The sequence below is a fragment of the Chionomys nivalis genome, chromosome 25 (assembly GCF_950005125.1).
Source record: "Chionomys nivalis chromosome 25, mChiNiv1.1, whole genome shotgun sequence".
Classification (NCBI taxonomy): Eukaryota; Metazoa; Chordata; class Mammalia; order Rodentia; family Cricetidae; genus Chionomys; species Chionomys nivalis.
The window spans coordinates 3,475,917-3,502,640 of NC_080110.1; the positions used below are offsets into that span (position 1 = coordinate 3,475,917).

The 26,724-nt window shown below is 48.0% G+C and overlaps 1 protein-coding gene across 1 annotated transcript in view; it reads left to right on the forward strand.

Annotated features, from left to right (window-relative positions):
* Positions 1–26,517, forward strand: part of LOC130866582 (tetratricopeptide repeat protein 41-like) — a 47,404-nt gene extending 20,887 nt beyond the window's left edge. Inside the window, exons 7-15 of the mRNA XM_057758123.1 lie at positions 1,392–1,590; positions 3,292–3,470; positions 5,470–5,609; positions 11,817–11,988; positions 12,665–12,812; positions 14,319–14,471; positions 17,138–17,271; positions 25,609–25,738; positions 25,830–26,517. Of these exons, the coding sequence (XP_057614106.1) occupies positions 1,392–1,590; positions 3,292–3,470; positions 5,470–5,609; positions 11,817–11,988; positions 12,665–12,812; positions 14,319–14,471; positions 17,138–17,271; positions 25,609–25,738; positions 25,830–26,517 (1,943 nt within the window). The remainder of the gene's footprint in view (positions 1–1,391; positions 1,591–3,291; positions 3,471–5,469; positions 5,610–11,816; positions 11,989–12,664; positions 12,813–14,318; positions 14,472–17,137; positions 17,272–25,608; positions 25,739–25,829) is intronic.
* The last annotated feature ends 207 nt before the right edge of the window (positions 26,518–26,724 follow it).

The following is a 26,724-nucleotide window of genomic DNA, read 5'->3' on the forward strand; positions in this document are numbered from 1 at the left end:
CAGACTGGGTTTTTGTTCTCCGAAGCCCCTGAGGTTAGCAGTTGTCAGTGCAGTGTGTGAGGCTCACTAGGTCTCAGGTGTTCAAGGCTAAGTCTGTCCAGGGGAAGTGTGCCACAGTGTGTAAGCGCAGGCCAGACCTTCCCTCGCATCCCTGTGTAGTTGGAGGAGAGCGGTCCCCTGGTCTCTGCTTTTTAAGTAGCTTCATTTGTCATCGGAGGATTCTTAGCCTTCTCTTCCTCAGGAGGCTATTTTGTAAAAAGAACAAATGGAATTTGGTGTTATCTGCAACATCCCGTAACCTCATCCTTTATTATGTGTGCTGGCCATTGGATCCAGAGCCCATGTGTTAAGCACACACTCTACAATGAGCTACACCCAGCCCAAAATATTGGTAATTTTAGCCTTTGTGCTTAACACTTCCAAGTCTGGACTCAGAATATTATCTGCCCCATTTATTTTCTCTCCCACTTCCTACCTTACTTTCTCAATGTGCCCCCCACAGAAAAGCCTTCACCGTGCAGCGAGGGGGGGGTCTTCTGTGTCTTCCATGGGTCTCATAAGCACCTCATTGTCACCAGAACATATGTGTGCACTTTTGACGAAATGGCCCAAACTCTCTCCAAATATGTGGGTGTCTTGGAAACTGTTTCAGTCAAATGCAGAAGGTTAAACAGTGATTCTTCTTGGCTATGGTTTTTATGACAATGTGGGGCTTGGTGTGCCATTTAGTGTGGGTTCCATTCGATTGTAAGAAATACTGCTGAAAAATCAAAGAAAAGAAAAATTGTCTAGGAAAAAATGTAAAAACACTTCCAGTATTTCGATTTTTCAAGGCTAGATACCACCAGACCCTGATTAAGCAAAACTCCGGACTTTTGGGAGGTTTGTTTCCAGGTGGCTCAGCCTGTCAGGACTTAGCAGATAGAAAACCAGAGACAGGACAGATGCTGAAGGCCCCTCGGTGGTACCCATGGGTGTGAAGGAAACACTTCCGCAGGTACCTGCATCAGAATTGGCATCACTGGGCAGTATGCTCAGTAGGGTGATTGTACCTGTCCCAGTGTTGGCTGTGACCTGGCTCACTTAGATAGCTGGCCAACTAGGCTGCCCCAGGGCTGCCCTTTCTCTTTCTCCCTAGTGCTGTGATTACAGGTGAGCCCTCACATCTGCCTGGTGCTTATACGGGTTCCGGGGAATCCAAATGCCAGGCCTCCTGTTTGTTCAGCAAGAGTTCCCTACCGGGTCATTTCCCCAACCCTGTACAAGCTACTCTCCAAGATGCCTTGACTGTTCCTTCCGTAATTATAGCATAGAGTTGTCATATTTTTGTGATAGCGTTTTCATACACTAAGAAAGTCGGAACTGTGAGGCTGCAATTGGTTTTGAAATAGGTGTAATCACTCCGGTCAGAGAGAGCAGCACACATGTGCCCCAGAACATGGCAAACCACAAGAAGACGCACTTCCACCAGGTCTTGATAAGGTACTTCCAGCGGCAAACTGTCTTCTGGAGAGCGTACCAGGAGCTGCCATGGCACATGAAGATGAGCGGCTCTTGGGAAGGCCTATGCAGCTTTGTCACCAGCCCCGGGTAAGTCCTGCTAGCTTCAGATGGGATGTTGACGTCACTTCAGCAACATGGCTTCCCTGTGCAAAGCGTTCATTTCTTCATGTGTGGGACCTGCATGTGGAATCCACTCTCGTGGTGGGTAGATCCCCCAGGATGTTCTGTTTGATCTGTCCATCACTACCGCATTCTCCTCCTTCTATTCCGTGTGTGTTCTTCCAGGCATTCCATAGAGACAAAGGCAACAGCTGGACAGGATCGAAGGTGGGCCATGCTGGTAGCCGGCGGGCCATGCGGGTGGCCGGCTTCTTGTCCTTGTTTTCTTGGCTGTCCTTTGTCCCTTCCTTTCCCAACTTCCCTCCTGTGTCCTTATGCATTAACTCAGTTTACTGAGGTCTCACCTGCCTCTGGCCTCTGTCCCTGTTCTAGCTCTTGACTTAGACACAGCACTAAGCCCTTTTCACTTTCCACACATTGGGGGAGGAGTAGGATGTGGAGCCAGACAGTCACCATACTCGGGGGACCGTGCTTCATGTGAAACTGCAAGCACACGAGTTGGAGGCACCCCCTCGTCTGGGAGGTAGAGCCAGGGTAGTTGGGGAGAAATGACTCTCACTACGGAAGAGTAAAAGGCTCATAATTATCTGATGACCTCCAAAGCTTCAAGATGTGGATGGGACTGGCTCTCCTACAAGTCTCTGGGGATAGTAGGGGAGGGAGGGGAGAAAGGATGTAAGGGCCAAGGATGGGGACATGGGTAGCCAGAACACATCTGGGCACATTGTACATAAACACTTGCTGCACCTGTGATTATCTGTACAAGATTGGAGCCATCAACATTTCTTCATAAATTTGGGGGGATGGTGGGGTAGTCTCTGTCTTCCCTCAGGCTTTTGTCAGTCAATGGTTGTGGGGGAGGGATGTCATTTTTTTTCAGTGGTATTGTCATTGATAAGGTGCCCATGCTCCTGCCACTTGTGCTTATGCAAGCAACCCTAATTAAACTTTGTGGCACACACACACACATGCATGTACACACACATGCATGTGCACACACACATACACAGATGCTTGTGTGTCATGGGATAGGGCTCAGTTGGTGATGTGGGATTCCCCTCTGTATGCTATGAATATGTCTTATTATCATTGGTTAATAAAGAAACTACTTTGGGCCTGTGGCGGGGCAGAATAGAGCTGGGTGACTAAACTGAATGCTGTGAGAAAGAAGGCAGAGTCAGTGAAAAGCCATGTAGCTGCTGCAGGAGACAGATGTCTTTAGAACCTTGCCAGTAGGCCATGACCTTATGGTGATGTACAGATTAATAGAGATGGGTTAATTCAAGATATAAGAGCTAGCCAATAAGAAACCTGAGCTAATAGGCCAAGAAGTGTTGTAATTAATACGATTCAGTGTGATTATTTCAGGTCTGGGTGGCCAGGAAACAAACGAACAGCCTCCACCAACAAATTGGTAGTGTTTGCCCAGCTAAGACTCCTGTCATACAGAGTCTGGTGTTTGGCTGCTTAAACTGGGCATGGTGGCACATATATGTAATCCAGGCATTTGGGAGATCGAGGCAGGGAGTTCAGAAGTTCAGTGCCCTTCTTGGTCTGGAATACTTGAGATCCTGCTGGGGTTGGGGGGAGGTTATGGCTAGGCTAGTGAAACATGGGAAGAATAGCTCCCTCAAGGATGAGTTCTAAAATGATCATGTGTGTCACAAGCATCACAGATTTCATCTCGAAAATCCACAACCCGAGTTTGTGGACCAGACTGCACCTTGTCCACTACTGGGATGTGCTGCTGGAAGCTGGCTGTGACGTGTCTGAGGCTTTCCTGCTCTCCGTTGCCAAGATAGAAGCAGAACAGTACCAGAGAATAAAGAAGCGACCCATGCTCTCAGGTACGCTAGCAACAGTGCAGCTGACCCATGCCCTCAGGTACACTAGCAATGGTGGTTCTGACCCACGCTCTCAGGTACACCAGCCACAGTGCAGTGGATCCACGCTCTCAGGCGCAGCTGACCCACGCTCTCAGGCACATCAGCATCACGGCTATTGGGTTCATCGATACTGGACCCTCACCGAAATTCCTATCCGATATCCGGCTGTTGCCCAAGTCAGGAAGATCCTGCAGCTTTGGTTCCGCAGGACCAGCCCCTCCACACACTCGGGCAGGTCACAGTGGGGTAGATATTGGGGTGCACAAACTCAAAGCCCTGGATGTGGGTCTGGGTGGTAGGTGATTTGATCAGTCCTGGCTGCAGGGACCGCCCCCTCAGGCAAGGGGCGGAGCCAGCTGGTCTACACCTATGCCATCAGGGCCAGCCTTCCCCCTCCCATGCCCGTGGTTACAGGTGGGGCCATCTCTCCTGAGTGTGGGGCCAACTCTCCTTTGAGGTACAGAGCCAGTTCTTCGACTACAGTGGCCAGCAAGGAGCGGAGTCAATTCCCCCAGGACTAGCGAAGAGTGATGCTGGCTCAGCGCAGCCCTCAGATTTCAACGCCCGTGGTTCCTGTGGTCCCCGTGCGTGAACAGGAGCCACGGACATCACCTAAGACCCTGGCTACTGTAGGGTCACGAACCCAGACGTGGCCCTTTGCAGCAGCTTGGGCCTGGACATTACTATAGCCCCAGTGACCGCGCAGGTCACCCAGATCAGTATGGCCCCAGATGTTACCGTGGCAAGCGGGCTACCCACATCAGCCCATTCCTCACCATCTTCGCTTCCTCAGTTCTGCCTCTTTCCGCAGCACGGGAACCAGTCCATTGTCCTTTCTCATTTCCCATTGCATACTTGCTCATCACCATAGCGCCTGCCTGCCTGGCACCGCTACGGGCACCCCTACTGCACTGCAAGGCTTGAGGGTGTCCTCAGCCAGCCCACATGCCCAACCTTTTTAACGTTTTATTCTGTGACAAGGTCCTGGAACTCCCCCAGTATCCCCCACTGACCTTGAACTTGTGTCTTCTGAGTGTGTGTGGAGGGGGGGTGGGGGGGATTTACAAGCCTGCCTGTGTTCTCCAGACCTGGCTGACAGTTCTAACACTTTCTTTCTGTTTAATCCAACAATTTATGATAGTTGTGACAGAGGACAGAATTGTGTAAGGAACATTAACGTTTTCTTTTTTCCTGAAAAAAAAAAAAAACATTCCAAAACACAAATTTTAACAATACATGAGTTGCGCTGGTCTTAGTTAGGTTTTCTGCTGCTGTAAAGACACACATGACCAATGCAACTTTTATAAGGAAAGCATTTTCCTGGGGTGACTGGCTCACAGTGTCAGAGGTTCCGTCCTTTATAGTCACGGTGGGGAGCGTGGCCGTGTGCAGGCAGTCATGGTGTTCACATCTTGATCAGCAGGCAACAGAAAGTGGGCTCACACACTGAACGGTATCCTGAGCATAGGGAACCTCAAAGCCCACCCCACGGCGACACACTTCCTCCCACAGCGCCACACCTCCTGGTAGTGCCACTACCTGTGAGTTTATGGGGCCCGATTACATTCTGACTACCACAGAGCTGTGTGATTGTTTAGGTTTTAACGTTTATGCAAGGTTGTACAATCCATTGTAGACATTTATGGCATCATTTAAAGTATTTGCCAATATTCATAATAAAATCTGCTGGTGTCTTGAAGCCAGATATGCTGGTACGTGTCTACGATCCCAGCAGTTTGGAGGCAAAGGTAGGGGACTGTGACTTCAAAGCTCTCCTGGGCTACGGAGTGAGATGTCATCTCCAAAAGCCCAAAAGAACTTGTCACAAACAAGAACAAATCAGTCCCCACCCTCCCCCCCAAAAGTCGCGAGAGACGCAGCTGTGGAGCCCTGACTAGGCACAGGGGGGTTGTTCCTTCCCAGGGCGCTTCAGGCCGATTTGCTTGTCTCCCTTTTCTAGTCCTGGAATGCAACCTCTCCCAGGTGACTGTCCCGGACAAATGCAGGATGATACTCTTCATCGGGAGCTTCCTGAAGCTCATGGGCAAGGTCAGTGAGGCGGAGAAGCTGTTCCTGAGCGTGGAGGACATGCTACTGCAGGTAGAGTGAGCATTAGCTCCCTCGGGCTTCATCCCTTTGGCGGGCTTTCCAGAACCGTAGACCTTTGTTCCTTTATAACTTTGTAACGCACTGTCCACGTAGGGGAGAGTCTGGGGGTTTGTTTACCAAGGAGGAGGCTACAGTTTCCACCCTACCTCAGCTGTGCATCCCTAACCCCAAGCTCCACTAAACAGGACTCCTTTGAGAATGCCCCCCCCCCCCCCGTGGCACTCTGAGAGGAAATGGAATCACAGTGGCCTTTATTCTGAACCATGAACTTTGGCTTTACTGAATGTAATGAAACGTGTACTCATAACGTCCCCTGTAAAGTGACATGGAGATCAGCACTGACAACAGATGTCCCTGGTCTGGCAAGTGAGTGTCTGTGATAGCCTCTCATGGCAAGGACACGGAGGGACTGCAGGACGAGGCAAGTTTTCAGAACGAAGTGGGGAGGCTGCACACACGGGGGCCCGTCTGAGAAGCTTCAAGGAGGAAGATTAAAAAGTTAGAAGAGAAGGAGGGTCAGGTCAAGCTCGATCCAGGGTAGGCATGTGTATGTGGGCAGGAAATGAACCCAGCAGAAGGACAGGTTGTACAGCAGCCTCGGAGGAGGCTGTAGTGTGGGACAGATGTGCAGAATGAAGCCAGAGGCAGGTCCTGCAGAAGGAGCTTAGCCTCGTCTGCCTTCAGGGGAGGCCTGAGAGAGGGAGAAGAGTGAAACCACGGTTAATTTGAAATTTGAAAGAAGAGGCTGCAGCCGATAAGATGGCTCAGTGGGTAAAGGCTCTTGCAGCCAAGCCTGATGACTTGAGTTCAATCCCCGGGACTCTCATATGGAAGGGAGGACTGTCTCCTGCAAGGCAAGCTGCCCTCTGACGTACCCATGTACATCTTGATGCACACACGTGCATGCATGTGTATGCACACATACATGCAAGTGTAATACATTTTTTTTTTGGTTTGTTTTTTTGAGACAAGGTCTCTCTCTGTAGTCCTAGCTGTCTCAGAAGTCACCATATAGACCACGTGGATTCACAGAGATGCACCTGCCTCTGCCTCCCAAGTGATGGGAGTAAAGGCATGTGATTCTATGCCTGACAATAAGATTACCTTTTAAACGCAGGGGCTGGAGAAATGGCTTAGTAGTTAAGAGTGCTCACTGCTCTTTCAGACGACTGGGGTTTGGTTCCCAGCACCCATGTCTTATGGCCCTAGTTCCAAGGGATCTGACACCCCTTCTAGCTTCCATGGGCATCTGTGTGTGTGTCGTATTTCACACAGACGATTCACATAAACATAAGTAAATAGAACAGAGGGAAAATGATGAGCAGCACAGACCGTGACGTCCCAGGAGCTGTCCCGCCTCTGCTGGAGTAACCGGTGCCTGTGTGGAAGCGGATTACATCCCAGGCTTCCTGAAGTTGAGTGCCACTGACCACCCCAGCCGGGTATGGGGTCTTGTGGGATGTGGTTTCTCAAAGACTAGGTGGGTAAGAATTCGGTGGTGACAAACAGGAACAAACACAGAGGCAGTTTGAACCTGAGTGAATTTTGCAGCTCTCAAACAAGGGTTTTTATACAAGAACAGGCATTACAATTCTTAAAAGATGTGTTCATTGAAACAGTTACAAAGAACAATTATCATAACCACCTGGCACTAGAAGGCACAAAATCAATCAGGTGTTACATTTCCGGGACAGTGGGTTCAAAGAATCAATCACAAACAGAACAAATAACATCATAATCACTAAACAGAACAAGATACAAAACATCACTTATAGTTAATGGATGACTCCAAGGTCCAGATCAAGTTAATACATTTCCATGTGTAATCCTTATCTAACATCTAGCTTTTGTCTTATTAAAAATCCTAAAACGGGCTGGAGAGATGGCTCAGCAGTTAAGAGCATTGCCTGCTCTTCCAAAGGTCCTGAGTTCAATTCCCAGCAACCACATGGTGGCCCACAACCATCTGTAAAGAGGTCTGGCGCCCTCTTCTGGCCTGCAGGCATACACGCAGACAGACTATTGTATACATAATAAATAAATAAATATTAAAAAAAATTAAAAAAAATCCTCAAAATTCAATTTAAAACTATACGTAAGCAATGCTTTCTATAACACAAGATCAAAGCCAACCTCATCTACCCACACACAGCCATACAAATTCGTATATTGTTGGGAGGATATTTTATCAAAGTATTATTTTGTAATTATGTAAATGATTATGAAGCAAAGCGTTGAATCTCTTAGAAAAGAGGTCAATTCAAGGGGGTGGCCTCTTCTCGGCCCAGGCTATCAGGAACATCTCGTAAATATTAAAAGGAAACAGAAGCAGACAGACTGCCAGGAGAACTACGGCTCAATAATTTCTCTCCGGCTAGAGTGTTCCACAATCGGTTCCAGGAGACCTCCTCCCTTTGGAGTCTAACGCCTCAGTCTGTGGAACCTGGCACACAGAATCCACTGGGGGTCATGTGGCAGTGGGGCGCATTCCCAAGCTAGGTGCAGGGTTCACAGAGATGATGAGCAGTTTCCAGGAGGTGAAGATTTTACCCGTGTTTTAGTCCAACTTCTTGATATATATATATATATGGATACACACATGTTATACTTAGGGTTATGCATATATATACATATATAGGATATGTATAAATGTGTATATATACATAGGGTAATGTATATATATGTACACACATATATACTTAGGGTTATGTATATGTACACACATATAGGGTTATGTATAAATGTGTACAGGGTAATACACACACACACACACACACACACACACACACACACACACTACTATAGCTTCTAGGGCCAAAGCCCTGGTAAGCTCAGTTCACCTATTCATCCTCAGCATGCCAACTAATGAGGCAAGAAATGGCAAAGATCAGAGAAAGGAGATGCACCCAGGATGCTCAGACTGGGGAAAGGAACAACTGAGAGGTCCAGTCACTTCGAGTTCATCTTTGGGCTCCTGACAGGAGGCTTAGAGTTACCCAGAGCCCACGGCATTCCTAAGCAGTTCTAGAGAAGATGCGGCCTTGCCCATCACTGACTTGGCATTCTTTCCCAGAACCCTCTCCCTCTGGCTGACACCAGGGTTTCACACCCCTCCCCACCAGCATGAGGTTCCTGGGGAGACTCCAAGTATTTGAAGACTATCATCTCCCTAACCTGATCGATAGTCAAAGAAAGGGGCACGAGTGTGTTGTGAGAACGCCTTCACTTTTGCCCGGGCAAACACTTCATGGCCTGGAACTACCATGGAGCCGATGTCTGGCAAGGGTCTGCATCCCAGTTCATAGACAGTCACGTCCTTGCTGTGTTTTCAAGTAGAGGAAAGGGGTGAGGGGACTTTGGGGCCTCTTTTAGAAGGGCGCTCATCCCCCCTTTTTTTCCTCGCTAGATTAATGCCAACTTGACACAAGCTAGAGTTATCTAAAAGAAAGGAGTCTTAGTTGAGAGAAATGCCTCCATAGGACCCAGCTGTAGGCGTTTTCCTAATAAGTGATCCAAGGGGGGAGGGCCCTGCCCACTGTGGGCGGTGCCATCCGCGTGCTGGTGGTCCTTGGGTTCTATATGAAAGCAGGTTGAGCAAGCCAGTAAGCAGCCCCCCCCCCATGGCCTCTGCATCAGCTGTCGCTTCCTGGTTCCTGCCCTGTTGGTGTTTTTATCCTGACTTCCTTCCATGATGAACAGTGATATGGAAGTGTAAGCCAAATCAACCCCTTCCTTCCCACTTTGTTCCTTACTTTTTGTTTGTTAACTTGGGGGTTTTGTTTCTTTGAGGCTAATCCTAACAAATATTTATTTGCTTTGGCCGTGGCGTTTCATACAGTTAGTGGTAACTCTAACTAGGACCCTTCCTAAAGGCTCCCATTCTCAATGTCCCCAGGTCCTCTCCTAACGCGTCACACTGGCAGAAGGGTTTCAGCAGGCACTCTGAGAGGACGTGTTCAGCCTGCCTGCCTGCCTGCCTTTCTTCCCGCTGTTTGAGTTGCGGCAGACAGCTGCAGGTGGGTGGGCTATCTAGCTATTTTAGACTGAGACGTGTACTTGAGAATGAGGTCAGGAAGGGTCCCGTGATGCGATAACAAGAGCCAGAATATCTGGGATTATTAATGTCTGCAGCTCTAGGTCACCGAGTTCCTTATTTACACTGGAGAGAAACTGAGACATTTTTAGTTTATGGATTTTGTTACTTTCAGCCTAATCCTAATAAATATTTAAGGCACTTTCAGGGTAGGCTTTGACTTGAGACAGAATAGGAGGCCAGATTAGTGAGGCCCAGTCTTGAAGGGAGGGGCCCTTCACACTGGCATGACCTGGCTCTTTGCTGACAGAGCCGGGAACTCCAAATATCACTGATGAGGAACACAGGAGCAGTGTCCCTCCTAAGTCCCCAGGGATTGCCTGGGGCTAGAATGACGGGTAACCCTGAGTTATGCCACTCCCGATTCCTCCAGTCATCCGTGCCTGTGTCGCCCAGACCGTCCTGAAACGTCAACTTCTGACACCCATCATTCTCAGCGTCGTTCTCATGACCGTTTGTCTTTATAAAGGACACCCACTCTTTGAGCAATGTAGTAACACTGCCACCCCCAAAATGAGTGTCTTAGTAACCTTTGGAGATGTAACTTGGAAGCCACCCAAATCCTATATGCCTGTGGTAAAGTGCCCAGCACGACTGTCCCCTGAGATACCCTTACCCACACTTGGGTACGCCTGATATTTCCTGGGTGCCCCCTTTTCTCCCTTGTGCTTCAAGTCTATATTGTAATCTCTTCATGAGCTGCGGGTCTTCTTCACACGGCCCGGTTCTGACATTCTTCTCTGTAGTGAAGGCAAGAATCCTGGATTTGCCTGTGTGCTAAGATGAAACTCTGCTGCCTGCGGGTGGCAGTCTGGAGCTTGGCTGCTGTCCTTGTGGTTGCTGACAAGGTCAAGTCCAGGACTGGGAGAATGAGCAAGAGACACAGGTGTAGAAAGCTTGCTCAGGGAGGCACTTTCAAATCTATGCTTGAAGGACATGTAAAAGGATGCGATTTCATACCAGGCTGTGCTGTTTGTCGTATCTCACGATAGACACGACCTGTTTGCTGACACCTGTCCGGAAGATCTGGGTCAAAGGTTACTTGGACACACAAGGGCATTTTCTGTGGGAAGTGGAACGCAGAAAGACTCAGTCTTTAAATTCACATCATGGACTGGGTGTGGCTTTTAATCCCAGCACCTGGGAAGCAGAGGCAGAGGCAGGCGGATGTCTGTGAGTTCAAGACCAGCCTGGTCTACAAGAGCTAGTTCCAGGATAGGCTCCAAAGCTACAGAGAAACCCTGTCTCGAAAAACAAAAACAAAAACAAACTAACAAACAAAAAACCCACTAGGGTTTTGACTGAGAAGTGGTTTAAGTATTTGAAGTTTCAGTTAGTGAAATAAATATGCTGGGCCTATTGGAAATCAGACAACACATTCAAGAGGCTGTGAAAACAAAGCAATTTTACATATATAATTCTAGGGAGAGGGACACGGCACGGGACAATGACACAAATGGCTGGTGTGATGATTTGGGACGCGACAGCAGTTTTGAAAGTCTCCCGGTCCCCAGAAATGTCTGTCCTCTCTCCCTTCCCACATTCATCTCCTTGGAGGGGCACAGACAGGCTTATCTAATGAACCATCTGGGGCTTGCCTCCTTTTCTGGCTCTGGACTCAGTTACGCAGTGAGGACACCTGTAACTCCGAGCTTTAGAGTTCTGAGACAAGACGGGGAGAGGGGTCAATGAGGAGAGGGATTTAGGCAGGCCTCCCGCTTCTCTGTGATTCTGATGAGGCCTAAGCCCATCTCAAACCTAGAATGGGCCATGACAACTTCTTCCTTACATCAGTCAGCAGAATTTACGGTAAAAGGTGTCAGGCAGGAAGTACCAGCTCTCTGGTCCCACTAAATTCAAGCAGCGGTCCCAGCCGCTCATTTGCATGCGGGACCACCCCTTCCGGGAACCCGGGACACACATAAGGCATTGTTGTATTGCCACTAAGTAATCAGCGCTGAAAACGTTCCAAATGACTTCTCAGTTTCACACGTCTCCCAGTAAAGATTTCAACATGGCAGTTTGTCCCCCGAGGAGTGACGGCCGGGTGTAGTCACTGTCCGCAGCCTGTTTTCAGGAGCGGTTCCCTTTGTCGTTTTGCACAGAACCCATCCACGATAGAAATGCTCCTCAAAGCTCAGAACGCCGTGGGAGAATTGTACCTTGAAATCGGGATGACTCAGAAAGGGCTCTTGTATTTTCTGAAAGCGTGGTCAAACCTGCTGCGGTTTACGCTCAGTGACTTAAAAAGCAGCCAGGAACTTATGAAACAGAAAGGTAGGCGGCACCTTCAGAGGCCACTCAACTCTTAAATTCAGAGAGCAACCCCAGGAGCCTTCTCTCCCTGGGAACACACTTCCCATTGCCAACCATGGTGCATCTCTCTAAACCCAGCACTTAGGAGGTCAAGGCAGAACCCGTGTGAAAAGGTGAACTTGGTGGGGGCACATGCTTGTCACCCCATTGCTGAGGAAGCAGAGGCAGGTGAATCCCTGAAGGCTCTCTGGCCAGCTGGCTTCACCTGCTCGTGAGTCCCAGGCCACGGAGAAAAGTTGTGGGTGGCACCTGAGGAATGAAACTTAGAGCTATTGTCTGGCTTCTTGTGCGCGCTCTCTCTCTCTCTCTCTCTCTCTCTCTCTCTCTCTCTCTCTCTCTCTCTGTGCGCCTGCGCGTGCACCTATGTCACCTCCCCCCCCCCCCACAACACAACAACCTGAAGATCCAATCTTCAGGTTCAAACTACTGTCTTCGCTCCTTGGCCCTTTGACTGCCACATGCATCCAGTTGCTTTGTATCGGAACAAACCCTATTCAGTGTAGGTCAGGGGTCGGTTTGTCCAGAAAAAACCCTGGTTCTTGGCATGAGAAGGAATGATATTACATCCTAGGCCTGTTGATACTTTGACTCTTCCATAGCTAAAACTTTAAGTACTATATTCTTTTGTTGCCTGTAGTCAAAGTGATGAATAACCTGGCAAAATCAGCATCTAAGGAATTCTTAAAAGAAAACCACATTTTGGAATACGCTACCGAAATCTCCAAGTTTGTGACTGAAAGCCCCCGAGAACAAGCTACCATGAAATATACTGAAGGTGTCCTCATGTAAGTATGATTTTTTTCTTATTTTTTCTTGCTTTATGCATTAGTTGCTATTCTTTTTATTAATATGCACAGGGGCTAGGCATGCAGCTCAGTTGGTAGAGTGCTTCCCTTGCATGGATGAAGTCCGTGTTCGATTCCCAGAACAGCACAAATTGGGCACAATGATGCATTTCTGTAATCCTTGCCCTGGGGAGGCAGAGGCAAGCAGACGAGAATTCAAGGTCGTTCTCAGCTTTATAGAAAGTTCAGAGCCAGTCTAGGCTAACATGAGACCCTATCTCAACATACGTATTTATATTTGACCTGTACCTGTTGCCTTATCTTCCACCTAACTCACTTGGTTGAATGTTGGGCATTGGCGTGTTCGCCTTACACCATAGATGGTCTGGGACCCTTCTCAAGGCACTTTTGGCAATATCTGGACACCTTTTTGGTTAACATGACCTGCAGAAGGATTTTTATTGCCATCTAGAAGTAGAGGCCGGGGTGCAGCCTACAATGTGTAAGGCAGGCCCACAACAAGAAATTACCCTCCCCAAATGTCTATGGTATAACAAGTCTTTCTCTGTCCCACCAGCTCCCAAATAATGACATGGAGACTTATTAATTATGAAAGCTTGGCCTATATAGCTTAGGCTTGTTTCTAACCAGTTCTTATAACTTAAATTAACCATTCATATTAATTTATGTTCTGCCACATGACTTGTGGCTGTTACCTCTCCTCCTGCACATCCTGCATGATCTGCATCTCTTGGCATCTCCACCTTTCTCTTCCCAGAGTCCTCTCTGTCCCTGGAAGTCCTGCCTATATCTCCTGCCTAACTAATGGCCGGTCAGCCATTAGCTGTGATTAAACCAATCCAGCAATGCATCTTCACACGGTGTACAAATATCCCACAGCACTATAGTGCTGAGGCTGAGAAGCGTTTTCTTTTTTGGAATTTTGTTTTTTTGAGTCAAGATTTTGCCAGATAACCCAGGCTGGCCTGCAATTAACTCACTATGTAACCTAGGCTGGCCTTGAACTCATAATCCTCTTGCCTCAGCCTCTGAAATGCTGGAACTACAGGCATGACCCTTCATGCCTGGGTACTCTGGTTTCTTTATAAAGGTATTTCTGAGGACAGGCAGATGCAGCTCAGGGCTACAGCTCGTACTAGCATGTACAAGGTTTTGGGTTTATTCCGTAGCACTGCCCCTCCTGAAGCTACAGGGGTGAGTGTGTACACACACACACACACACACACACACACGTGCGCGCGCACACACACACATGCGCACACACACATACACGTACACACGCATGCATGCATGCGCACTCACACATCACTTCTGAGGGCTTTTGAGGTTCTTGATTCCCCTCCTGATATACATCTCTTTCTGGACGGATATCTCTATACGTGAAAGGATTTTATGAGAAATGTTGCTAGCCCAGGGAACGTGGCCATTTACTGTAAGCATTCTCCATGCCTGGCAAACCTGGTAAGGCCCGTGTCTCATTCTCAGGTTGGCTACAGGAAACATGCCTCTTGCAAAACTGAAGTTTCAAGAGTGTTTAAACATCAGAAGACGTCTGTTTGGCGATAAAAACATACTAGTTGGAGAAATTATGGAATTTTTAGCGGATCTGCTGTTTTTTGTCCTGGGAGATAAGGAAAAGTGAGTTTCTAGGGACTGCTTCAAGGAATGTGTCCTCCTCCTGTTCCCCCAGGTGTGCCCTGACCTCTCTGGGGCATCATGCCTCTTTGTGTCTAGTGGGGAATGTGCCCTCCCTGAGGGCTATGCCCTGCTATGTGTCAGGGCACCTGCCACAAGGCATTCTGGATACTCTAGGCCCACAGAGTGGCGGCCTCTGCAGCAGGGAGGACACAGGGGCCTAGTGCACTCACCGTGAGTGCTCCCCAGTATCCCCCACAGGGCTTGTGAGTGGGTGTGTTTCCCTGGGGCTTCTGTGCAGGTCTAGGCCCTGGCTGCTGTCTGTGAGACCCTATCCCACTGTTCTGTGGGTCTGTGTGCTCAATGCCTCGGGTCATGCTTGCCTGCTGTCCCCAACTCCAGCCGCCTTTGAGATGTGGCTCCATCCTCAGCTCCACACATACCGAGGTGTAGAAGAGGGTAGTGGAGGTCCTCACAGGACCCTGATGTGAGCATGTACAGATCTCACTGTTTTTCCTGGCAGCGGGTTGGTGTAGGAAGGGTTTCTCTGTGAAGCCGCAGAGTCAACTGCAGACTTCCTGGGCCCCAGCCTTGCCCTTTCGTAGCAGAACCAGCGTTCTGAATATCCAGGGTCGCTCTGCTCAGTCGTGAAGTCACCAGGTCTTGGGTTTGGAGCTCCTCTCTCCTCCCCTCCTTGTGCCCTGGCGTCCTTTTCCACCTCAGTCTTTGACTTTCTCTAGGACCATTTCCCCGCCTCTCTCGTCAGCGGATGAATGCCTACTGGTTACTGAGTGCAAACAAGGGCATGGCTGCTCCTAGGTACGGTTGAGGAGAAGGTTTTATTGTAGACATGAGGGAGAGAACAGCCACAGGCACCTGGAAGGGCCCAGCCTGAACACGGCCAGCAGACTGAACCAGGCCAGCAGAGGAGAGAGGGCAAGAGGGAGGACCAGGAGCCAAAAACGAGGGACCAAGAAAGAAGCCAAGAGGGCACATAGCCAAAATGGCTGAGGAGATATAGGGAAGAGGAGCTGGGAAGGGAAGCTCAGGCGCTGGAGAGGTTTAGGGCAGGGGCCCGGGTGAGATGCTGAGGAGCCAGGACTCTGTAACAGGTACTTGCAATGCTGGGAAATGCTGGGAGAATCCGGCAGCCAGTGCCTGCTTTGATATGTTAATGGCAGCTCAGTTAGCCTTTCCTCCTCGGTTTCTCCGAGGCCAAACAGTAATCTATAGTACCTGGGTAGAAACCAGCCCCTGCCCTTCCTAGCTGACATTTAAATGGGAAGACGAATCCATACGAGGGAGGAACTCCCGGGGTGAGGTGTGGGCTGTGCCTCACAGCTAGACTCAGATGTCGTCTCTGTTGCCGAGTAACTGTGCAGTTGGACAGGTGTTCACTGTCTTGGGATCTCATCCACTTGCCGTTTGGTGAGGTAAGCAGAGGAATATCTCAGAGGGCTTGACGCTGGTCTAATTGCCTCCCTGTCTCGCTGCTTCACTGCGGCCTCCAGCGTCTACCCGGGCTGTAGTCATTGTGATTCGACCATCTTCTTGGAGGTTTTACAATGTTACAGCTCAAAAGCCCTGGACTAGGGGTGTAGCTCATGTCCAAGGGGGTGCGGATGAGCATGTGCGCAGCCATCTTTCTATCGCCGTGACCGAGGGAACATATGAAAGAAAGTCTTCAGTTGGGCTTGGGGTTCCAGAGGGTGGAGACCATGGTGGTGAGCAAAAGCGTGGCAGCCAAAGAGTTGACAGCTCACATTTCCATCCAAAAGTAGGAGAATGGCTCCAGACTTTGAAACCTCAAAGCCCTCCCTCAGTGATGCACCTCCTCCAGGAAGGCCACACCTCCTAATCCTTCTCACACAGTTCCAGTGACTGGGGACCAAGTGTTCAAACATCTGAACCTATGGGGGCTGCTCTCATTCAAACCACCACAGAGGTCCTCGCTTTGATACCCAGCACTGCAATAATGATGATGAGGAGGAGAAAGAGGAGGCTAAGTTGGGAGAATGCCTGCCTAACGTACACTAAGGTTTTGGTTCATTCCTTAGCAGATCTCTGCTCTGTGGAATGGTACATGGGCTACAATCCCAGAGCCCAGGAGGGGAGTCAGGTGTTTAAGATCATCCTTGGGGGGGCTGGAGAGACGGCTCAGAGGTTAAGAGCATTGCCTGCTCTTCCAAAGGTCCTGAGTTCAATTCCCAGCAACCACATGGTGGCTCATAATCATCTGTAATGAGGTCTGGCGCCCTCTTCTGGCCTTCAGGCATACACGCAGACAGAATATTGTATACATAATAAATAAATATTTGGGGGGAGGGGGCAATATGTGGGAGGAGGGGGAGGGAAATGGGAAACGGGGAGCAGTTGGAAATTTTAAGTAAAAAAGAATAAAAAAAAAAAAAGATCATCCTTGGCTATATATGAAGTGTTGATGTCGCCCTGAGACTCTGTCTAAAAAAAAAGAAAGAAAAAGGCCCACACTGTTACATATGTGGCTCTGGCTTCTTTTCCCACTTTCTCAACTAACTGTGAGAGGCTGACGGTCACTTTCACTCTTCCCTGCTCCCCCATCCTCAGGTCAGCATTTAGAGAATGTTTGTTGAATGAATACATGTCTTGTTTGTTCAGTGTAAAACTTTAACTGAATTTCTGTTTTCTAGATCACAAAGGAAGCAAGTAACCGAATACTATAAACAAGTAATAAAAATCAAGGAGAACTCAGACACCATGGCCACCTGCAAGCTCGTCAGGAAGCAGCTGAGCTTAAGCCTCAGCGACACCTTGTGTAAACTGGGTAATTGCTCCCATCTGTTCAGGAAGTGGCAGCTTTTCCCGGAGTCATCTGCATGATTGCTTGTCTTAAAAATGGCTTCATTGAGGCAATCTCTGCTCTATATACTTGCTTCTTTAAAACAAATTTAAAAATTACATTTATTTAGTGTGTGTGTGTGCGTGTGTGTGCATGCACACGTGTGTGTGTGTGTATGTGTGTGTGTGTGCGTGACAGCATGCATGTAGAGGTCAGAGGAAAACTTTAAGAATGAGTTCTCTCTTTCTGCCACGTGTCTTCAGAGGACTGAATTCAGGTTGGCAGACTGGCAGCAAGAGCTTTTACTCACCATTTTAGTTACTTTTCTGTTGCTGCAAAGAGACCAAGGCAACCCACCAGAGAGAGCATTGATCAGAGGCTTGCTTCCAGCCCGTGACCATCGTGGTGGGGGGCACGGCCCCAGACAGGCAAGCAGGACACTGGAATTGCGTCTAAGAGCTTACATCTGATTCTCAGTTGGAGACAGAGAGAGACTGGGCTTGGTGTGGGCTTTGGAAACCTCGGAGCTCACCTCCAGTGACACATCTCCTGATTCTACCGGATCATTCTAACAACTGGGTGCCAAGCCTTCAAATGTGAGCCTGGGAGCCATTCTCGTTCAAACCACCACAGCCACCAAGCCGTCATACTGGTCAGGCACCTTCAGTTTTTGTTGTAATTCATTTGCCTTCCATTCACAGATCTTCTAATACTCTTTTCCAGCCAGGGATGGTGGTGCACCCTGCAGTCCCAGCATTTTCAAGAAGGGAATAGGAGGACTGAAGTTCACACTACCGTGAGAGCTTGTCTCAGCAAACTAACAAGCAGGGGATGCCCAGGGCTAGGGTTGTAGTCCTTGCTTTGCCTTCATGAGAATCCAGCTTTTATCTCCAACCCGGCAAAGAGAAAGATGGTTTTCAATGCCATTTTTCATTCTTTGTTTAAAAAGGCAGTAAAAAATGATTGCACCATCTTGGTCACTTGCTGAAGAGAAAAAAAAAAAACCCCAAAATATCTATGTGAGCAGCAAAAGAATGTTTTCATGGAGAGATTTGTGTGTGTGTGAACACACAGTTTCATGGATGGATTTAGGGATGTGTGTGTGTGTGTGAACACACAGTTTTATGGATGGACTTAGGGTGTGTGTGCATGTATGAACACACAGTTTCAGTGGATGGATTTAGAGATGTGTGTGTTTGTGTGTGAACACACAGTTTTATGGATGAATTTAGCGGTGTGTGTATGTGTGTGTGTGTGTGTCTATGAACAGTTTTTTGTTTATTTTCTGATAAAGCCTTCCAGGCTGAGGTTTGTGAAGTATCTTTTCTAAAACCAAAAACCTGGAAATGCGAAACATAGAGAAAATATTTGGAAAAGGAGTTGGAATGTCCTGTCTCATCTCTCCACACAGTCTGTTTTGGGACAGTCTGGGTCTGTAGCTTATGGTGGAAGTAAATGACATCATTTACTCTGAAAGTCAGCATCTGTAATAGCATCAAGGGCAGAGTCTTTGACTCCTGAAATAAGTCTATACAAAATGGCTCAAATTTGCAGCCTCTTTCCTGTAGACGGAAATTTCTGTCCTGCCTGGTCCTGCAGCCATTCAGTCCCAAAGAAACACACAGAGGCTTATATTAATTATAAACTGTTTGGCCTATTAGCTCAGACTCATTATTAACTAGATCTTACAACTTAAAGTAACCCATAATTCTCTGTTTAGCCATGTGGCTTGGTACCTTTTCTCAGTGAGGTATTCTCATCTTGCTTCCTCTGCATCTGGCAGGTAGCTGCGTGTCTCTGCCTTTTTTCTTCCTAGAATTCTCCTAGTCTGGTGGCCCTGCCTATGTTTCCTAGCTGGCTACTGGCCAATCAGCATTTTATTAAACCAATATGAGTGACAAATCTTTACAGGGTACAAGAGCATCATCACACAGCATTTTTCAAGGTGGTATAATCCAGTTTCTTTTTCTTTTTTTCCCCCAGCAATTAAAGAAATGCTTCTATTGGGTGTGAAGGAACACATAGTGCAGGCCCATAGGGACACGAAGCAGAGAGGGGGTAGTACTCAGGAAGCCGAAGCTCAGACTCTTTTTTAAGGCTGGGTGTTTTTAATGTCTCAGAAGAGTCTTCATCCCCTAATTTAGGGTTGTTCGGCTCGAAGAAAGACAGGCTGCCCCTCCCTCACTCCCATCTGTGTGTCCAGTGGAGGGGACAGTGTGCTGAATGCCTCTGCCCAGGTCCCAGCTCTGTGTCCAGTGGAGGGTACAGCGTGCTGACAATTTAGAAGACAAATATAATCTCATTGCGTCTTTTTTTTTTTATAGGATTGTTCAACAGTGTCCTAGGAAGGAATTCTCTGTCCATCTTATATGACTTAATCCTTGCATTTTTTCTCTAAACTTTTCTACACATTTTATATTCTCTTAATATAAATAAGCTTTACTTACTACTTAACATAGTTCCTTACTGTCTAAAATTAATTATTTGCCTGCTTTTTTTTTTTTTTTTCAAAACAGTCCCAGATTCAGTCTATAGGTGAGGCTGACCTCAAACTCACTGAGATCCACCTGCCTCTGCCTCCTGAGTGCTGGGAGTAAAGGCGTGCGCCACCACCGCCACCCCGTTTGCTGTTGCTGTTATCACAATTACTGTCTGCACCTTTCTCTAATAGAAGGATTGGTTCTCTATCACCTTGCATTTGTCAAACAAGCCCACACAGGAGGGAGGAAATACCTTAGCTAATTCTGATTTCCCTTCTCTCTTTAGAAAAGCAAGTGCAGGGACTGGGGGCGTAGCTTACTAGAAACTCCCGTCTCATCCCCAACCCTGCATAAACTCAGAGTGCTGGAGCACACCTGTAACCTGAAGTCCAAGGCCACCCTCAGTTCCTTAGTTGAGATCAGCCTGGACTTCGTGAGACCCTGCCTAAAAAATAAAAAGGAAAAGCAAGTACAGTTACTACAGGGATTTGACTGCTAATTACTTCTTATATTCTTTTAAAAAAGATTTTAAAATTGATTTTATACATAGAAGTGCTTTATTTGCATGTGCAACTTCACGCCAGAAGAGGGCACCAGATCCCACTATAGATGGCTGTGAGCCACCATGTGGTTGCCGGGAGTTGAACTCAGGACCTCTGGAAGAGCAGCCAGTGCTCTTAACTGCTGAGCCACCTCTCCAGTGCTACTTTTTATATTTCAATTGTTCAGTTATTATTAATAATTCATTCAACAAATATTTACTGTGCCCTTTACCTGTCAATCTCTGTTTTGGTTGCTGGGGAGACGGCAATGTACAAGACAGATGGGGGCCAGCTGTGCCATCAGCTGAGCTCACCTTATTGGAAAAGGCCGTCATATAACTAAGTACGCAATTGTTTAACTTAAATTCTGCAGCGCTACTTGGAGACCACAGCTGACACAATGCTGTAGTAATACGGAACATCGTAAGCACAGTCAGGAAAGTATTATTCTGGGAAAATCCAAGTGTGCCAGGGGACCATGGGGGATCATGAGTCCTCTGGCGGATGGGCCAGGCAGGGGATGCACCTCAGGAAGTGTGGCTGGAACAGAAGATGCAGGATGGGAAGTTGCTCAGTAAGGAAGGTCCAGGAGTGGAACAGCATATCTGAGGCCATGGAACTGAAAAGGTCCTTATGGTTGGTGTGCAGGAGCAATGGGGGAGGAGCATGAGTCTGACAGGTGCATTCCTCTGAAGCCAGGGCAGTGAGTGTTAGGACGAGTCATCCCCTGGCAAAGCCTTCACCAAAATCTAACGTAATAGTCCTGAATTACGTTTGGGTCAGAACCACCGCAGAGCTCAAGGGCCCATTCACATCACTCTTGTCCCTCCTGTGTGCATTTTTGACTTCTCAGACTGAGAATTCTTAGGGGCTGGGGAGCTGGCATTTATTCTGTCAGCATGCTCGCTGTATTGAGGGGTCATAGATACAGCAGGGACTGCTGGGTGTTTCACACAGTGTGCCCCGGGTTATTCCCTTGAGACGATGGTGCTGCTCACAGCTATTAATATTGAAAGAAACAAATCAAATCATTCTTTCCCCCACTGAAAACAGTCATCTTCAGTTGACCTTCTAGATGCTATGTTAGTTTGTATATTAACAAAGATAATTGCTAGTTCTAGTGTTTGGGCATCTTATTACAATAGGTCAACAAGTTGAATACAGGTTAATCTTCAACAGGGTATGAAAAAGGGGGCTGCCAGTAAGTTTTAATAATTAAGATTCATTTTATAATCACAACTTTCTTGCATGAGACTGTAACAGTAAGGTTTAAATGTTAAAATGCCGCATCTGCAGGCAGAGGCGGGTCCTTCATCTTCCACCTCCAGATCACTTGCGCAAGGCACTTACTACTAAATTGAATCTCTTTTGTTCATTACTCCTGCACAGCTCCAGCTTCAAGTGTAAGCCTTAGCATAACAAAGCCGTAGACCCCAGAGAAGTCAGCAGGCTTGCCAACTGCGCCCGGAGTCCCTCTGTGAGCTCTGTTCCCAGCCCCCTCTGGCAGGAACACTTTGATCAATGCTGTAAATTCGCTATTGAGAAACCATTGCAGTGGGAGAAAAGAACCGAAATGAGCCCTTCATTTCCCATTGTGTCAGCCGAGCGCTCTGTACGGAGAGGTTTATTTTGGATGAAGAATGACAGGTGAACACAATGCTACCTCCTCCTCACTGGGCTTCTCTTTAAAAGGAAATGTCAGCCATCTCGGTCAGTGGGTGACTCAGTAGGGAGAGCCAGTCTCTTTCCTTCATCCAATTTCAGAATTCTCACCTCAGCCAGAACCCTCGGCCGACAGAAGTTGATCCTTTGATCCAAAAGTCAGTAACCCAGACAAACCTTAACTTTTTTTTTAAATGTTTATTATGCATACAATATTCTGTCTGTGTGTATGTCTGCAGGCCAGAAGAGGGCACCAGACCTCATTACAGATGGTTGTGAGCCACCATGTGGTTGCCGGGAATTGAACTCAGGACCTTTGGAAGAGCAGGCAATGCTCTTAACCACTGAGCCATCTCTCCAGCCCTCTTAACTTTTAGTTTTAACTTAGGTAGAAATACCCACTCTTCCCCAAATCTCTAAAGGCTATGTACGATCTCTCTCCACTTTTAAGAGTGGACCCTTGGATTGGAAGTGGATCTCATCTTTTGGCCTCCAAATTCCAGTTTGGGTTTCTAAAGAGTGAGAGAGAGCAAGCGTGGTTTAGTTCCTGTGCCAGATCTTCTGAGGCCGGCCCCTGATGTCCTGTCTTTTATGGTTGCCTTGCCTGTCATACCTGGCAACGGTGGGTTGTTTCAGCAACTCACGGGATCGCAGCTTTCTAAAGCATTTGGTCCAGTTTTCACAGGAAACAATTACTTTTGATGCCGAGGCTTATCTGTTACTTGGTACTCAATCAAATGACTCAGTTAGAGTCGTGAAGCAGGCTGACTCTGGAGCATGCTAGAGCCCAGCTGTTGGGGAGCAGAAGTGTGTCTGTGGAGGGGAAGAGCTGCTAGCTGCAGGCATTTACTGTGTCATGGGTGATGGACAGCAGGGCCTTGTAGAGGAAGTGAAGGACCCTGGTAAGGGTCTCCTCTCAGATAGACCACACAGATGGGCCCCTTCCTGGGGATATCACATTTTTTGTATGTGTTTGTTGGTCTGGTGGCAGTGACCAGTACTTGGGAGGCAGAATCTCTGCGAGTTCGAGGCCAGCCTGCTCTACATTTCCAGGGCTACACAGAAAACCTCTGTCTCAAAAAAACCAAAAGAAAAAAAAATTACTGATGTATTTGTGTGAGTGAGTGTGCCTATGCCTTGGGTCTGTAGGGGTCGGAGGATGGCTGGCAGGGTCAGTTCCTTCCTCCATTGTCTTGGTCTTGGGCATTGGACTCAGATGACCAAGTGTTGTGGCGAACGTCTTTCCCCAGTGAGCCGTCTCTCGAGTTTGGTGTTGATTATTTTGGATCTCCTAAGGAATAGTAATGGAGAATAGTGTTCTTCTTGCTTGGGGAGTTATATTTGGAATCATGGGGACTGAGAATCCCAGCTGCATTATTTTCTGGACATGTGGACATCACTGCCTCCATTTCCTTGTCGTCCGAAAGGACGTAATCATGTCTGCCCACAGGGCTGTTCCAAGGATTTAATGAGATAAAACCACCAACAGAAACAAGCAACTAGGTGTTAGGTTCCTTCCCCGCCCAGGGCAAGTTGGCTGTGGGAGAAGACCCAGAAATTCCTAGTAATTCACATTCACTGGGTCAAGAGGACTGACCAAGCTAACCCAGAATCGGTCCCAGCTCCAGAGAAAGGTCTGGGGCTAGGCCAAGGCCAGGATGCCTGATCTTGAACGTTCACCTGCTGACAGAGAGAATCAGGTTGTGTCAAAGGGCAGTGAGGTCAAAACCGTAGCTACGGATCTGCCTTGGGTCCTGGGGGTCAGGCATGGGCGTGGAAGAAGCCTGGGTGGTCGGCCATGAAGGAGTCAAGCTGCTCCTATGACAGTGTAGCTCTTTGTCACCAAGAGCTTCTTGCAGGATCTGGAAGTGGGTGGCCAGAGCGTCTCTCCCAGTGGGTCCTAGCTCTCCCACCAGGTTCACAGGGAGCTCTCTGTTTCTCCATTTCCCCTTTAAGGCCAGCTGAAGTCCCCAGAACTCAGCCATCACAACTGAGAAACTCGAATGGGCACGCTACTGGTCTTGAGAGGGCGGCTGGAAGCATCGTAGGGAATCATGGAAGAATTCGAAAGCAAGGACATGTCTGCAGAGGGCTAAGTAGACAACCCCCAGAAACTACAGGAAAAGCTGCAGGCATGGCTTAGGAAATAGAGCCGCAGAGAGGATGATTGCAAGTAGGAGTCAATGATGTCCATTACAATCCAGAGTGAAGGGGCCTTGTCAGGGGCAGGCTGGGTTGTTCCACCAGGACCCAGACCATGTCTAAGAGATAGCAGAATGGGCACACTGGACACCCCCAGCACTGCTTACAGAGGCATAAGGAAGGGAGACTCTTTTTACTTCACACTTGGGTACATTTTCTTGTTTGAGCCACGGGTATGTGTGCACTGTGTGAAAGGCTAACTGGAAAGAAAGACAAGCAATGATAGCTTGGCTCGTTTGCTGTGGGACAACGGTCTGGTACCCTGTAAAGATTTTAATAAAACGCTGATAGGCCAGTAGCCAGGCAGGAAGTATATAGGTGGGGTGACCAGGCAGGAAGTAGAGGCAGGGTGACGAAAACAGGAGAATTCTGGGAAGAGGAAAGAATCAGTCTGCAGTTGTCACCCAGATGCAGAGGAAGCAAGATGAGAACATCTCACTGATAAAGGTACCAAGCCACATGGCTAACACAGACAAGAATTATGGGCTAATTTCAGATGTAAGAAAGAGTTAATAAGAAGCCTGAGCTAATAGGCCAACCCGTTTATAATTAATATAGATCTCTGTGTGTTTCTTTGGAACTGAACGGCTGTGGGACTGAGTGGGACAGAAACCTCTGTCAACACTTGTTGGATTAACAGACTGATGTGCCTGGTACTGGGCACAGGCTCCTGGTCACATGTCGATGCTCGTGGATGTGAGGACATCCCCAGCAGTCCCTTTATCACATGTCCAGATCTGGCACCAGCTTCACAAGGCAGGTGTAATCAAGAAAGCATGTTGGACACGTTTTCTAATGTAACCCTTGTCACCCGACCCAAGAAAAACACACTGGTAAGATTCATTTTTATAGAACTTATGAGGCTGCAGTGTTGGTGTTTGTCTAATCTAGAGCTATGTAGATCTACAACTGTCAAAGGCTCAGTGAAGGTGTGTGTGTGGGTGTACATGTGTGCGTGCGTGTGCGTGCGTGTATGTGCATGTGTATGTGCGTGTGTGTATGTGTGTGCGTGCATGTGTGCATGCATGCGTGTGTGATGAGAATGGAATGCAGGGCCTGGTGCATGCTGGGCAAACACTCTACACTGAGCTGTTCTCCAGACTCTCCTGAGGGCTCGAGTTGCACTGACTGTCTCTTTAACTTAAGGCTTTGACCTGGTCCCATCTTCCCTTTCCTTCTCTTCCCCCTCTTCCTGTCTCTTCCTCCTCTCATGGCATCAACATGAATTTCTGAAGAGTGGAAGTCAGCCTCTGTCCCTTCTTTCCTGGCCCAATGTCCTCTCCTATTGTTTCTTCATGCAAGACACAAGTGAAATGCTTTTGACAGGGTGTGTGACGACAGATGGCACTCTAATGCCGCCTTTACAAATGTCTCTTGTAAATGTATAAAGATGGTAATTAAAAATTCTAACTCCCCTTTTCCCTCTGTCTACCCAGCAGGCCAACTGTTGGCAGGTGACTTCTCCCATCATGCCATGATGGAGGCAGTCGGCTATTTGTATAGGTCACTTGATTTAAGGGCAACTCACCTGGGGTCTTCCCACACTTCAACCCAGGGAATACTGCAGTGAGTTCCTGTTCCATGTCTCAAAAAGAAGTTGACTTTCTGATTGTTTGTGTTAATCCACAGCCGCGTGACACGTTTTGGTCTTTTGCAGCCTTCTAAGGGAAATCCAGAAGTTCCGAGGCAGGAGGTGTTGGCCTCAAGGCACGAGCCAGCTGTACCCTGACGGTGCCAGTAACTGCTCTTTATTCTGGGAAAACTTGTCTAAATTAAACTTCCGCAGCGCTCAGAGCTCGGACACGGTGAACACCGCCCTGTGTATGAACGGCATAAGTAAGATACAGAGAACTAACAGCACAGAGCCGGCGCCTCCTCCGGTTTCAGATAAACCCAAATGTCCTCGTGGCAAAGGAAAGAAAACCTTGACTCCAATTCCCAGCGCCTCTGCTGGGGAAAAGACCCAACAGAAGGCACAAAATACGCAAAATACTTGGACCACATGGAATGGTCCAAGAAAGCAAACTCCAAGGAGAAAGAAAGAGTGTCCCATGAAGACATTATTTCCTGGTGGAAAGAATGGCTTAGTCAGACTTTCAAGACAAAGGGTTTTTTCTGCTAAGTGTGAGAATGGAGAAAGCCTAATGACTGCAATCTACCGCCAACCCCCGCGAGCACCTCTTAGTGCAAACAGCCCCTGGGATTCCATATCTGAGCTTGTATCAGAAAGATGGCTTTTCCACAGCCCACAGTACACCTTTACTCCTCAGAGGTCTGCTTTCCCAAGACGATCTCTAATAGAAGCAAAATGGTTGAAGGCCTCAAATGACACCAACAAAGAATAAAAATCATCTGGGCTCTTTTGTATTTAAGTCTTTCTCATTTCTCTTGAAGTTCTATATGTGTGTTTGTGGCACATGTGTGTACATGTTTGTGTGTAGGCCAGAGGTCAATACCGGTGTCTTCCTCAATCACTTTCCGTCTGATTTTTTGAGACCAGATCTCACTGAATCTAGAGCTCACAGATTCTACTAGCCTGGCTGGTCAGTGAG